The sequence below is a fragment of the Miscanthus floridulus genome, chromosome 8, assembly GCF_019320115.1.
Source record: "Miscanthus floridulus cultivar M001 chromosome 8, ASM1932011v1, whole genome shotgun sequence".
Classification (NCBI taxonomy): domain Eukaryota; kingdom Viridiplantae; phylum Streptophyta; class Magnoliopsida; order Poales; family Poaceae; genus Miscanthus; species Miscanthus floridulus.
In genome coordinates, this window is record NC_089587.1 from 27,135,121 (window position 1) to 27,149,055 (window position 13,935).

At 41.1% G+C, this 13,935-nt stretch overlaps 1 protein-coding gene across 1 annotated transcript; it reads right to left on the reverse strand.

The window, feature by feature from the left end:
* Window positions 1–1,381: 1,381 nt before the first annotated feature.
* LOC136476041 (serine/threonine protein phosphatase 2A 55 kDa regulatory subunit B beta isoform-like) lies at window positions 1,382–11,520 on the reverse strand. Its single transcript, XM_066473710.1, has 14 exons — window positions 11,234–11,520; window positions 8,609–8,712; window positions 8,445–8,540; window positions 7,132–7,251; window positions 6,532–6,735; window positions 6,257–6,348; window positions 4,784–4,902; window positions 3,893–4,016; window positions 3,622–3,745; window positions 3,047–3,115; window positions 2,866–2,957; window positions 2,688–2,765; window positions 2,184–2,251; window positions 1,382–2,058 (listed from the first exon to the last, which is right to left on the reverse strand). Exons 1-14 carry the CDS (start codon window positions 11,373–11,375, stop codon window positions 1,922–1,924), a joined length of 1,569 nt encoding a protein of 522 aa, XP_066329807.1. The 5' UTR covers window positions 11,376–11,520; the 3' UTR covers window positions 1,382–1,921.
* Window positions 11,521–13,935: the final 2,415 nt, after the last annotated feature.

Sequence of the window (13,935 nt, forward strand, 5' to 3'; positions counted from 1 at the left end):
CTGCCGCCTGCCGGAGTAGGTTTGTTGTAAATTCAGAAAAGATGCCATCGGGGGTCCATTATTTCATTCATTCCACGTATCCTCATTTATATTATTATGAACAAACATGCACATTCTAGCTCTTTGAAAACATTGAGTTTGTAGGGATTGACAAAGTTTCTACCTATGGCCATGTTTGTTTCGCTGAAATTTGGCTGATGTTGATGCTGATGCTGATTTCTTGTGAGAGAAAAACATCATCGTTCCTTTACTGAAAAGTACCACAAAAGTAGTGCTGCAAACATGGCGTGCATTTGTTAATGGGCACGTCATTTATCAGCGTCCCTTTGAATAGGTGACCCTGACAGATATGTTTCACCACAAGAAAACTAAACCGCACTGAGTTCATGGATGGATCCATTAACAGTATTTACCAGAGTCCACTAGCAACTAGCGATAAGCACCGATTGAAAAAAGCGATACCCGCATGCATGTCAAGGTCAGCAGCGCGCGCACGCATCGTCGTTTCCTCTCCTCTTCCTCCGCTGCCATCCCACACTCCGGGCCCAGGGCCACCACACCACACGGTCAAAACAAGTTTATCGCCTCCTCGTCAGCCCTCTCACCCCTCAGGGGTCAATTGCTGACAGGCAGGCAGGCAGGCCTAAACGAGATGAGACCTGCCAGATTGGAGCTCAAATCCCCCAATTCGCCTGCGCGTGCCGTGTGGACACGCATCAACTTGCACCGCCGAAGAGGGTTCCGTCGACAGAATGCTTCGATTCGATCCGGGGAGCTGAGCTGAAAATAAGAAGATAAACCAGGAATTGGTCCCGGTACCGTGAGAGGGAGAGGAACGAGACGGGTCAGGGGCTAGGCTACTAAGCGTGCGTAATGGACAAGGTGCAGACGAGATGTGCAGTCTTGTCTTGTTGCCCAATACATACGCCTGCTACCTTCCTCAGATGAGAGCTTTGCAGTGACCTGGTCCTGGACCTGGACAGGACAATTTGAATAATTGACCTTGTTTCTGGAAAGCCCAGATGTTTAGAATTCATTCAAGCGCACCTCGTCGTCCTCGTCAGTCACGCCTTTCTTTGCTTCTTGTGGTCAGCTACACAAGTACAAACACGGATCCAGGTCATGTACGGCATTCAAGACCACAGGCCATATCTTGGCCAACTGCATGACGCGCCTCACAACTGGACTACCAAGCACGCTGGGATACCAGCAAGCAGTTAGCATCGCACCATCTTAGCAGACCGAGTCAGGATTCAATTGAACGGTACAGAGAGCGGCGCTACATCAAGGCCACAGCAAATCACAACAAGGGCACTGGTAGACTTGTATCCGAACAATCTAATCTAATGAATACAACAGCAGCTGCGTAAAAAAAACTACAATAGCTATGATGAAAGAAAAATATATATATATGTTCAATGATCAGAGTTCATGACAGCTGATGATGGTTAGCCCTGACTAGGTTGCATTACATGTCGTAAAAGGAAAAAAAAAAGGAAAATCTTACAGCCTTTGTGATATGTGAGCAGATAAATTCCTGTGAACTTTGGTGAAATTAGCATCAGCTGCTGTCGTCTATCTTCTTCTTACTGCTTGCTTTATCCTTCGGCTTCGGCTGCCAATTTCGCTACAAGGCAGCTATAGTCTGACGCCATATCTTTGGGGCCAGAAGCTTCGGTATTATCAGAATCCATACTTCACATTTACTAAAGAATCCCGGGGAGAGGCAGTCCGCAGTCAAGTATGGCAGTAACTTACCAGGACTTAATCTTGTGGACCATCACCGACTGCCGCTTTTCCGCCCCAGCCATCGAATTGACAACGATTTCCTGCGCCTGAATCCTTGAACATGTGAAAGGCCAAGCCTTTCACTTCGAGCAAGCAAACAAAAAAAACTACCAATTTTCTCTAGCACGTTCCCCTATGCATAATACATGTACAAACTATTTGCGGCAGCACACGCGATGGAGTTCTCAGTTGGGTGCCACGCAAGATGGAGCAGTTTTGTTGAGAGATCATAAGAATTTCCATTGGCGTCAATACTTGTATTTTCTCCACCTGCGCCATCAACTTAATTGATCAGAACCAAGGCAGTTGAATTTTTTACCAGGAGAGCATGGTCTGGTCCATGTACATACAGAAAAAATAAATTCAAAGGCTGGCTGCACAAGAGGGCCACTGACCTCTCCTCACAGCACGGGTCAAAGAAGTCAGAGTCCGTGCAGGCCTTGCTGGATTAACAACCTGTCGCCTGTATGGGTTTCCACAATTCCAATAATCAAATAATAGAAGTTTAGCCGGGCATGGAAAAATAATTTGCAAGTAGAGTGCATGCTGGATTGGTGTCAATATCATATTTTGTTACCTATACAACGACATGGTCATGGGTCACCTATATTGAATTGAATCTTGAATGTTTGGTGGCCCCACCAACTTTGACATAAGATGCTCATCATAAGTGACCGTGCTCTTTTTTTGGTACGTAACTCCGAAGTAGGAAAAAAACGTAAAAGGCTTTGTTGTTGTTGTTATTGCATTAAATATTGAGCTCACTTGGAGCGGCAAATTAGTTAATTGAGGAGCAAGGGCCTTATGAATTATATTGAAATAGTCTATATTCAGGTAGAGTATAACCTAAACCCACTTAACAACATACACATTAATGATAATCCCAGCGTTTGACAGACCTCATGGGATTTCTGCTGGCTTCCAAAGTTGATGCCTCCGTACTTTCAGGAGAACCACCAAAAACACGAAACAAATTACTGCAATTACGATGCCACAAGAAGAGTTAACATACAGAAGTGTTAAATAAACCAACAGCTAGCAATTCTTACAGTTCATAATGCGAGGATAAGGATATACCTATAAGAACCAGTTGCAACACGGAGTCCATCACCGCTGAGACAACATTCAAATTTGTCAAAAATTGAATCATTCTCGTATAAATCACAAAGCTGCGAAACATGATGTTAACCACAGTATCAGATTACAGCAGATATTGATATGGCTCTTTCATTCTCAATCAGATGATAAGAAACTTCACCTTAGGACGTAAGTATTCATGAACCTGAAAAGTTGCAACTGGGCCCGAATCCATGTTTAGATCCCACAACTGAAGAAACAAAAATAGTTAAATAAAAATATTTCTAGCAGACAAACATCTTTATCACGAAAGGCAGGCAACAAAATGTTCCTTGATCCTCAAAGTCCAAGGTAAAAAATATTTAAATATCTGACGGATCAATAACATGGGAGGAGCGTCCGAATTTTAATGACTAGGGGTCTGAGTAAGATGTATATTCCCTACTTTCTAGCCAGTGAATTGGTCAACATTGAAAAAAAAACACAAAATGTCATTTGGACCAGTGGAGCAAAACTATATTGATGTTAAGTGTGCTTCAAGAAAATTAGAACCACAACATGTCATTACAGAACTCAATGATGTCACACAGCTTATTTATAACATTGAAAGATGAACTCAATGCCTCAGTACCTGGATAGAGAAAGATGAACATTTTGACATGTGTTTTTCGGGTAATAAAATTGCCACCCGCGCATAAATCATACAGTAAAAAAAGTAGAAATTCAGCAAACGGGACAGATAGGTCTGTTGCAAACCTTGAGTGTCATATAATCACGACTAAGAATGTGCCTTCCGTCCCTTGCAAACTTTATATCTGAAACTGATGCTATTATCTCTGTAAAAAAGGATCTTGATCCAGGTGCTTCATGTTCCTCAAATCTGAACAAGATGCCCTAGTTAAATCAGATAATACCATGACCAATAGATAAACTTAAAATGTTTGTAGCCATTAGAAATGATAAAATCTAAGCATTGCCTTCTAATAAACAATAATGTTACTGAAGAAGTTCAAGGGGAATTACTAACAGTTTAGCATGGTTGTCACACAGTGCTGACTGCCGCAGATCAATAAGCCGGATAGTACCCTTTGAGCTACTATATGCTAGTGTATTACAGTGAGTTGGATGGAACTCCGCACAAGTAATCACCTCTGAAATTTCACAGAATTATAATGTGATGGGCCACATAACAAGTATGGAACCAACAGGAATTGCATGAGAATAAATGAACACCGTCAAAAAGATCTATTAGCCAACAGCCAAAGGTGTCTCACAACCAGTCGACAAAAAAATTTTGCAGTCACATATGCAAATTGTATTAGTTTCGTTTTTGCACAGTAAAACCTGATGCAGGTTATCTTGTGCCATCTAATCTTGTTTTTTCCATAAAGCAACTACTATGTTTATGAATTTCTCACCTGTTGATAGCTACAAAACCTACACTTCTGAGAAGGAATTGTTAGGTAGCATACTAACATACAGCTGCAGAGAGGTAATTGACTGATAGGTACAAAGTTGGTAGGTTCAGAGAATAGGAACTGCGTTCCTGAAGCAACTCCATTCAACACTGTCCATCATTTGCTCCAGACCCAAATAGGAGTTAAAGTAGGTAGATGTGATGCAAGTTGCTATTCCAACCATATTGGAAGGCCGCAGGGATGAAAAATGAAGATGTTTGCATGATCGGCGCCAGAACATGCATACCATGTAACATCTACACATGGCAGTTTGCAGGGTAAAAAGCACAAACCCTGCCTATATCTTGCGATGCATCCAACTCCACTATTCAAGAACTCCACAGCATCAAGCTACTGAACCGTGAATCTACCTAGTCTGATAACATTTGCATGTATAATGTTTACAAGAAACAGGAAGTTCACTGCACAACATAAGTAGTCATCAGACTGAAAAAGTTTACCAGTTAGATCCTCCATGTTTGCAGGTTTCACATCAACAATGTTAAAGCTCTGATTGCTAATTTCTAAATTCCAAAGGTTTATTCGCAGATCATCTGCTGATATGAATGTTTCTCCATCGCTGTAAACAAAACAAAGTGAGGACACGGTATCACCATAATAACAAACCCAAGCAGTAAAAATAGTTCCAAAAAAACTCAGCCACATTAACTCATTCAAACAAAAAGCGTATAGTAATTTGTGATACCCTTAAGAGCAACTTCTTATTTATAATGAAAAAAATAAGCATCTTTGGTTTGATCTAATTCAAAGCCTTTATGTTACATAAAGTCATAGACCACATTTCCTACTACAGAAGGTGAAAAACACTGTTGCCACCGTACAGGTTTTACACACTATCATGCTTTTTGAGTTGTCACCAAGGAGTTGAGGCATACCCCAGGTGCCACAGGACGCCACAAGGTTTTATTTATGCCATATCGCCTAACATCCAGGCGTACCCCCAGCGCCACTGGACACCACAATGCCTCAAAAACCATGCACACTGCACATGCAGGGTACCTCCTATGAAACCGGGATAAACCATGATATCTTTCGGGCAGTAAAAGAATCTTTTGGGAAATACACAAAATATGAAATAAAAGGAGCTAAATCATGAAGTGGGGATGACTAGATGGAAAGAGATGAACCGTGAAGTGGATATGCAGCTCAAGCCACTGTTGTTACTATTTACATTGGAGTCTGCAGCAGACACTGGGAACACTAGATAAAAGGGGAAGATGTGAATCAGCTGCTACAGATTAGGGGCATGGGGATCTAAGGATTAGCTCTTCACTGAATCATTGTTTTGAAGCAGGTGGCCACCAGACAGTGCTGGACCCAAAAAGCTAGGAAACTCCACCTACGTTTGCTCTATACTTCGCTACTCCCTCCGTCCTAGTATATAAGGCGTAACCACCTCTGGTTCAAAGACCAAGGAACTTATTTAATTCTCTCTCAACACTAGTAGTCTAGTACTACTACATCGACGTACGCACATAGTCTAGAGAGAGCACACCTTGTATTATGGGACTTGAATAAAAAGTGGTTACGCCTTATATATTAGGACGGAGGAAGTAGTATTTTTCCAAATCCTACAATCCACTAATTTCATGGGAAAAAAAATTGCCTAACTGAGCCATCCAGGTTCAATTGTGTCAGGAGTCTTTTAAGCAAACCAACCTTCGGAGGTCACTGATTCCATTTTTCCCAGTTTAACACTGGTAAGATATTGTGTTTTAATTTGTATAAATATGTTCGAACTGAGAGGTCAAGGCAAATATGTCAAAAAAAGAGTATGCACTTAAAAACAGATTCAATAAGACAATATTGTAAGATAACATAAACGATACGAAGGAAGATGAGACAAGGAAACTGAACATTTGTTCCAGTACAACAAGAGCATATCTTTTTTCAGATTTGATTAGACAGCTAACCTATTATTTGAAATGGAATTAATATGGTAGTCATGAGCATGTGCATATACACGTCGGCATCTCATGACATGATTAAATTCTTGGCCCGTAACCTGCATAAATAGTAAAGGAAACTATTCAGAATTGTCACTGATATTATCTATAGTCTGTTAGAAGAATATCTACTTCTCTGTCATAAGAGAAAAAAAAAACTATTGTATTGTACATGCAAGCAATGCTAATTCATCATGTTGTACAACACTAGAGATGATGGAAGAAGTGTGTTTAAGTACTACCACCACAGGCAAACGCAGCGATGCACATCCTCCTGGAGGAAATGATATATTGTTGTTCGTACTGTACATCATTTCTGAACATCCACCATTTGGAAGAAGAGCTCTGCAACTACTGGTACCCGGACTTGAAGTTGAACCATTGTCTGAACTTTGGGAGGTATCCAAATTCATCACTGAAACCCGTTTCACTTTTTTCTCTTGAACCTATAGAACACGGAACACCAAAGCACCATGGACACTATTACGTAATCATGCTCACTTGCAAATGATGAGAAAGTCTAAAAAGACAAGTAATACCATTGCACGAGCTGTAAAGAAGATAAAGCATAATTTGATTGTGTTTGTAAAGATAAGGATACAAAACACTTGCTTCTTGATCAAAGCAGCAAGAATATATATCCCTTCTCAGGAGTAATAAGACTGGCAAAAATATGTAAACCCTAACCCACATTAAGGTGCTATGAATATGTTTTGGACTACATAATGGATACAACACCTGAACACCGAGGTATAACAGGTCTAGTCTAGATAAACAATAAATGATCTATGAAGTTGTAAACATATGAAAGTAAACCAATGAGCAACCTCTTTTATGCATACCTTCCAATACTTGATTGTTTTGTCATTTGTAGACAAGAGAAAGAGTGCGTTGTTGGCTGTTTGGCACCACTTGATCTTGTTAATCTTCTCTTCTATTTCCAAACTTTTTAGGTAGTCAAACTACATGAATTGCCCAGAAGTCAGAATAAAAGATTCACAATTTAACATATTCCAGTATATCATGACTATAGCTTCACTTGGAGTGTCATTTGGACTATGTATGGTTTTATATTGCCTTTTCTGGTAAGCTAATCTGCACTCTATTTTTCGGAGTTTGTACTCTCTCCCCCAAAGTGTCATTAAAAACCTTGGATACAAACTCCAAACTACCCCCTCCATTCCAAATTATAAGTCACTTTAGCTCTGTCATAAGTCAAACTTCTCTAACTTTGACCAAGTTTATTGAAAAATGCACCAAAACATACAAAATCAAATTAGTTTCATTAAATCCACCATGAAATATGTCTTGACTCTTGATAGTGCATTTATTTGGTATTGTAGATGTTAGTATATATTGTCAGAGTTAGAGAAGTTTGACTTAGGACAAAGCTAAGGTAACCTATAATTTGGAACGGAGGGAGTATAAGATTAATGATCTACAAAAGTGTTGTTACAGAGATTGTTGCCGTCTCTGTGTAATACACTAAACTGGTCATTGATGTCATGCTAATATGTAAAAGGAAAAATTGAAGATATTGCTTCTCGCACAAAAAAAAAGTATTACTTCCATTTACTAATCTTATGTGGCTGAACTATTACTGTGCAAATTAGTAGTCAAAAGTTAAATAGATTGATGCAAGCATTCTAAAAATGGCACTTATTCCTGGATTATGTATTGAAAAACTTGCATGGAAACCATGTTTTTCTAGACTACCATCTATATTTCATAATTAACAATGCAACTGTTTGCCTTTAAATGGCACAAGTGAACTAGAGTTTACCGCTAAGCAACAAATAGGTCATTTGATAAATAACACTTGGCAATTAGAATGTAAAAACTGGAAAAGGAAAAGTTGCCATTTCTTAGTAGCAAGTAATCCATGGAAGAGAACATAGCGAATGGACATGAATTCATGATGCAATTTCCTCCAACTTTATTATGTATTCAAGTTCATCAATCCTTTTAAATTTGCACACATGACCAATGATTTTCAAATAAATTTGACACATAATAAAGCATGCAGAAATATTTGAAGTTTCTTTTCCATCACAACTCCTGCGAAAATAATCCAGGCTAGATATGGCTCAGACACAAGAAGTCAATTGACATTCATGAACAAATTGTTAATATCTCCACTTTAAGACCCACGTACCTCAGGTTCATGACTCTGAAATTCAGTCTTGTAACGGAACTCAGGATGCCTAGCAACCGGATATTCTTGCCTCTCAAGTTCTCTTCGACTAGCATTCTGCACATACATTAGCATGAAAGATTTAAGCAAGAAAAATTACAGAACTTACGTAGTGTAGAACTTACATCACTGATGTCTGTTCTTTCGAACAAAACCACACGTCCACCTCTATCTCCAGTGGCAAGATGATTGCCAGATTTGTCAAACTCAATTGCAGAGATTATGTCCACTGAAACAAGTAGCATATCTGATCAAGATACAAACTGATATGGCTGGCAAACAAATCAAGCCGTCACAACAAATATCAAGTGAAATGAACAAGACAATAAATAGAAGTGGGTTTATTAGCATAGAAAAAGACACTCCCTCAACTCTTGCCCATGACTAATTATCGTCATAAACCTCAATACTGTCTAATCTTGTCTGCCCAAATAGTCAACTTTGTGCTAATTTTATATGGAAAATGGTCGTGCTGGGACTATGTATCCAAACAATGGAATATGGGGGGTCCTAAGATCTAATCTCATTAACGTCAATTTATTTTGTGAATTGCCTGCAATAATTGATCAATTTTGGAAACACAGTAGGGGAAAGCATCTCGAAGAGGGTACTGCCTTTACATTGGTAGTCTTTGGAAACACATCGTAATGTGTAGCTAGACTAGTTGATGCAATCTAGCCCAGGCGAACCAAATCGGCTCACCCACACAGGCAAGCTTTCCAAACAACCTCTTTCTCCCATCCCTTGCTGATCTCCTCCCTGTGTCTTCATTAGACACCAAATCAAGCACCTTGGTGGCCAGATCAAAGACCAGCGCCAACAAAATCTAGTTCAGAGTTCAGACACAGCGAATTGGAGCCACATGCCATCAAAATCGAGCTTGTCACTGAGTGGGAAGGAGGCAGAGAAGGGTGAGATAGTCCACCGGCCGCCGGTTGGTTCACACACAGCAAGGAGTACCCGTGGCCTTGTAGCTCCAGTGCATGCTCAGGAACAAGCAGCAAACTGGATTGGTAGGCATGGGATTGAGTCACTTGTTCTCTCTCTCTCTCTCTTTTTCCTTTGCTTTTCTTTCTTTGTTTCATGAATAGAGATTGGCTATGGCGTCAAGTCCACCTAATTGGTTGTTACTGATGTTTCTGTTTCCATTGCAAGCCTGTAACGCAGCACATCGATGAGTTGATCAGGATGGGAAAGAAAAGGAGGAAAGAAGAAGCAAGTTTAACATCAATGCCAGAAAGGGAAACCAAGCACCCCCACCCTTTCTTGCCCAGCTGGCTTAGCCTGGGAAACAACCAAGCGTGCCCTATGCTCCTGGTAGGAGGTTGCACATGGAAATAGCAGTTGAATTTTTGAAACAAAATCATGATGAAGCAATGTAAACAGAGAGCAAGACTGGAACAGAAATTATGTGACATGTATCTACCCTCAAACTAAATAAGCTTTATGTATGTAGGAAAGGGGATATCAAACACCTTGATCAACCTTTTCATAATCATAAAAATGTTTACGGGACAAAGTGCAAAGATCTAAGGGGCATATAAACAAATATACCTCACTATTCCGCAACAAGCACTAATCGAAGATCTAAGAGAATCACTATTCCTAAATGAGTACTAATCAAACAAATACCATTTCAACACAAAACCACATAGAAACTGAAAATCCACATGAAAAGCGATATATTGCACGATCCTACACACCTATATAGTAAATGACCTAGGGGAAGTCAGATAAACTGACAGATTGTTTGTGCACTTGGCACACTTCTGAACCCTACCAGATATGAAATGCTCAGAATGTTATGGCACAGCTTAATCTTGAAAGGAAACTACAGAAGGCATACAGCTCAGAAGTAATGACAGCCCAAGAGTTTTCAAAAGATTGAACTACTGTAGACAGAAGCCAGGAGGTCATAAATTATCTTCCAGGATATGCCCAGGAGCTAACGAAAATCTCGAGGAAACAAAAATCAACAACCCCAAGTCCTCAACAAATTATGAAAAAAAGGTTTAAGTTTCGGACCCTCCAAGGCATACAGCATAGAAGCAATGACAGCCCCCAGCTAAAAACAAGAGTTTTCAAAAGATTGAACTACTGTAGACAGATGCCAGAAGCTCATAAATTATCTGCCAGAAAATCCCAAGAGCTAAGGAAAATCTCGAGGAAATGAAAATCCACTACCCCAAGTCCTCAACAAATTATGAAAAAAGATTTAACTTTCGGACCCTCCACTGGCATACATATATAACACCGGGAATATTTTCAACAAATCCATTCTGCATTCTAGCTTCAATGCAACTCCCAACGCATATAGACATTTGCCAAATACAAACCACAACTACCAAAGTGCCAATCTGTTGGAGCTAAATTACACGACAAAGACCACCACACGAAGTAGTTACTCGAACCAGATAAAGTTTGCCCCGGTAGAGAAACCTGCCACGTCAAAGTGTAGGCAGTAAACAGTCCTAAATCGCAGTTAAGACACTGAGCATAGCACTTCCTCCAACTCTAACAAGCCAAACGCTTCAACACCCAAGCCACCGTAAAAGCCTGCCACGACCCATTGGCTCGCCGCCGCCCGGCCGGCCCATGGAACCCCGGGCGATCCCCGGACATCCGTGGCGACGAAACGCATGGCGCCGCTAAACCTCTCCGGAACCCACCGGACCGACCAGATCTCGCGAGGGCGCGACGGAACTGGGCCGAGCCGCAGAGGCTCGCGGCGGGTTGTATTTATTTATTACCTTCCTGCACATCCTCTCCCGCGGCGCGCTCGCCGAAGACCTGCGCGAACCGCCACTCCAGCGGCTGCGGCTGCTGCTGCGCCGCCGCCGCAGCCGCAGACGACTCGGGGCGGTCGTCGGGGGACATGGGCTCCCGCTCCATGGCGCCACCTCCGCCGCCGTCACGACACCATGGCGGCGCGGGATCTCGGAGGGGAGGGATCTCGGGCTGGGAGAGAAGGCTCCCGAGAGCTGGGGAGGTTCTGGAAGAATGGCGGGGAAAGGCGGGCGGCGGCGATCGATGGGGTGGGGGGCTCGGGCGTGCCGGCGTGGGGAGCGGAGCGCGTGCTGCTGCGGCCTGCGGGCGGGGATGATGTGGGGAGTGAGCGAGCGTGCGAGCGGGGGCGTCAGAGGGGAGGGGAGGGGAGGGGAGTCGACGATCCCGTTCGTGCCGGTCGACCGCCGTTTTTGCGCCCCCCGTGTGCTGTTTTGTTTGCGCCCTTTTTTTCCTCTTCCGTTCCTGTCCGAGAGATGGGGACATTTTCCATGCTGGACCCTCAAGAAATGTATGAATTTGTTTTCGCAGAATACGTATTTTGCAAAGAAGAGCCCAAGATTATGCAAGGTCCAGTTTAGTTTACAAAAAAATTTGCAAAATTTTTCACATTCCCCGTCACCTCGAATCTTTGGACGCATGCATGAAGCATTAAATATAAATAAAAAATAAAACTAATTACACAGTTTAGACGAAATCCACGAGACAAATCTTTTAAGCCTAATTAAACTATGATTGTACACTATTTACCAAATAACAACGAAAACGCTACCGTACTTATTTTGCAAAAATTTTTGCATCTAAACAAGGCCCAAGTGCTAGCGCCTGTGGTCAGCTCGTTCGGCTGCTCCACTCTCCACTTGTTTCAGCTTATTCTTTCTCACAGAGTATTATTAAATCATTCGAAATCATCTGAAATCAGTCAAAAACTGATCAGCCAAACGAGCCGGCAGCTAACATTAGGTGTGGTTTGGCAGAGCTTATAGAGTAGATTCTTCTTAAAATTACTTCTTCTCAATTAGTCAAATAGCCAAAATGTACATAGAAATATATATTTCTAAGCGGCTAAGCTTAACATAGCCGTTTGTTCCACGCGTCATATGCTAACTCTTGCCAAAATTTATCATATTCATGGTGTTATTTATGAACCGTACTTAAGGGTCTGTTTGGTCCATTGGCACTAAAAATCTACAGCTAAAGTTAATACTAGTAGATTCAAATAGACTTGAATCTACTAATTATTAGCTGAATGGCTACTAAATATTAGTTTTATTAGTATGTTTGGAGTTGCAAATAGTTCATATATCTTCATCTCACTATCTAACCACCTATTAGCAGCCGGATCAAAATAGTCTCTTGCTAAAAATTAACGCTAAAAATTAGCAGCTATTAGCTATTAGCTACCTAAATAATGGATCCAAACAAAGCCCTAAGTAGTGGCTTAAAACCAAACATGACGTTAAACTAAAATCAAGCAAACTCCAATTTAAATTTAGTATGTTGTGTCCCTACTAGAAGGAAAATAGGATGTCTTGTCGATGGCCCATACGCAACTATTCATGGTGTCCTCCATAAAAACAAGAGATTGGAAGCGCTTGTAGGCTCTAGGAGCGTTGAACGTTTACCATAAATAAATGATTAAAAATGTGTTCAATAAATGTATGAAAAGATAAATATCACATCAAAAAGTCATAAGTTATATATACGTTGACAAACATCAAAAGTGATAGTTCCGATCAGGGGCGGACACAGCGGTGGAGCAGGGGGGCTCAAGCCCCTCCTACCCGTATCGCAGCAGTGGAACTCCTGTGGAGCCCCATGAATTTTTAGGCGAAGTTCTATAGTGTAGGGGGCTGAGGCTTAAGATCGAACAGTAATATTGTTCAGTCCCCCTGAAATATTTTCTGGGTCCGCCACTGGTTTCGATATGATAAACGATTAAGAAAATGGTGTGTTCGATAAGTTTATAAAGAGATGAATATATCTTGTAAAGGTGAAAGGTTGTCGAATCATAGTGTCAGTAATTTTGGGAGATTAGTAGACTTTGTTTTCGCTTTGAGTATAGCAATGTTGAGAAATTGACTTGAATATCTATCTCGATGCTCAAAAAATCCATTTAGCCAAATTCACGAGGCACAGAGCAAGTCACGAATTTTGGAAACTCAAAGTTAACTTGTTAAACTTCAATGACATAGGCAAATTTTGGCCATTGGTGCACATACACTCGCACGACCTCCATGTTGGCATTTCGTATGGTCTATTGGATAATTCCACAAGAGCACAGAAGATATCAGTGCAACACTTCACTTGGGAGTATAACGAGATCCTATTTATCTTTTACCATTGGAAAAGCGTAGGGTTAAGATGATTGATAAATAAGATTTATTAAGATTATTATCTCAAGCAATCGTACAACTCTAGACAAGGGTAAATGACAAAGGCGCACATTGCTTTACGATAGAGAATAGGCGATAAGGTAGCTAGGTAACAAGTAGAAGTCATAGTAGTGGGAGAGCAATAAGTGAGTAAAAGAGTCCTAAGTTACTTCTACTACAAAGAACAACTTATCTATAAACTATAGCAACTTAGCTAAGCCAAGAAATAGAGGGACTTCTGGGCGCAACAACAACAACAACCGAGACTGATGCCATGGTTATGCGACGAGCCA

Coding starts and splice junctions, on each gene's coding strand:
- LOC136476041 (XM_066473710.1), bottom strand. CDS start 11,375: ATGGAGCGGGAGCCCATGTCCCCCGACGACCGCCCCGAGTCGTCTGCG. Junction 8,713..11,233: donor GGGAGAGGATGTGCAGGAAG/GTAATAAATAAA, acceptor TACTTGTTTCAG/TGGACATAATCTCTGCAATT. Junction 2,958..3,046: donor ATGAATACTTACGTCCTAAG/GTGAAGTTTCTT, acceptor CATGTTTCGCAG/CTTTGTGATTTATACGAGAA.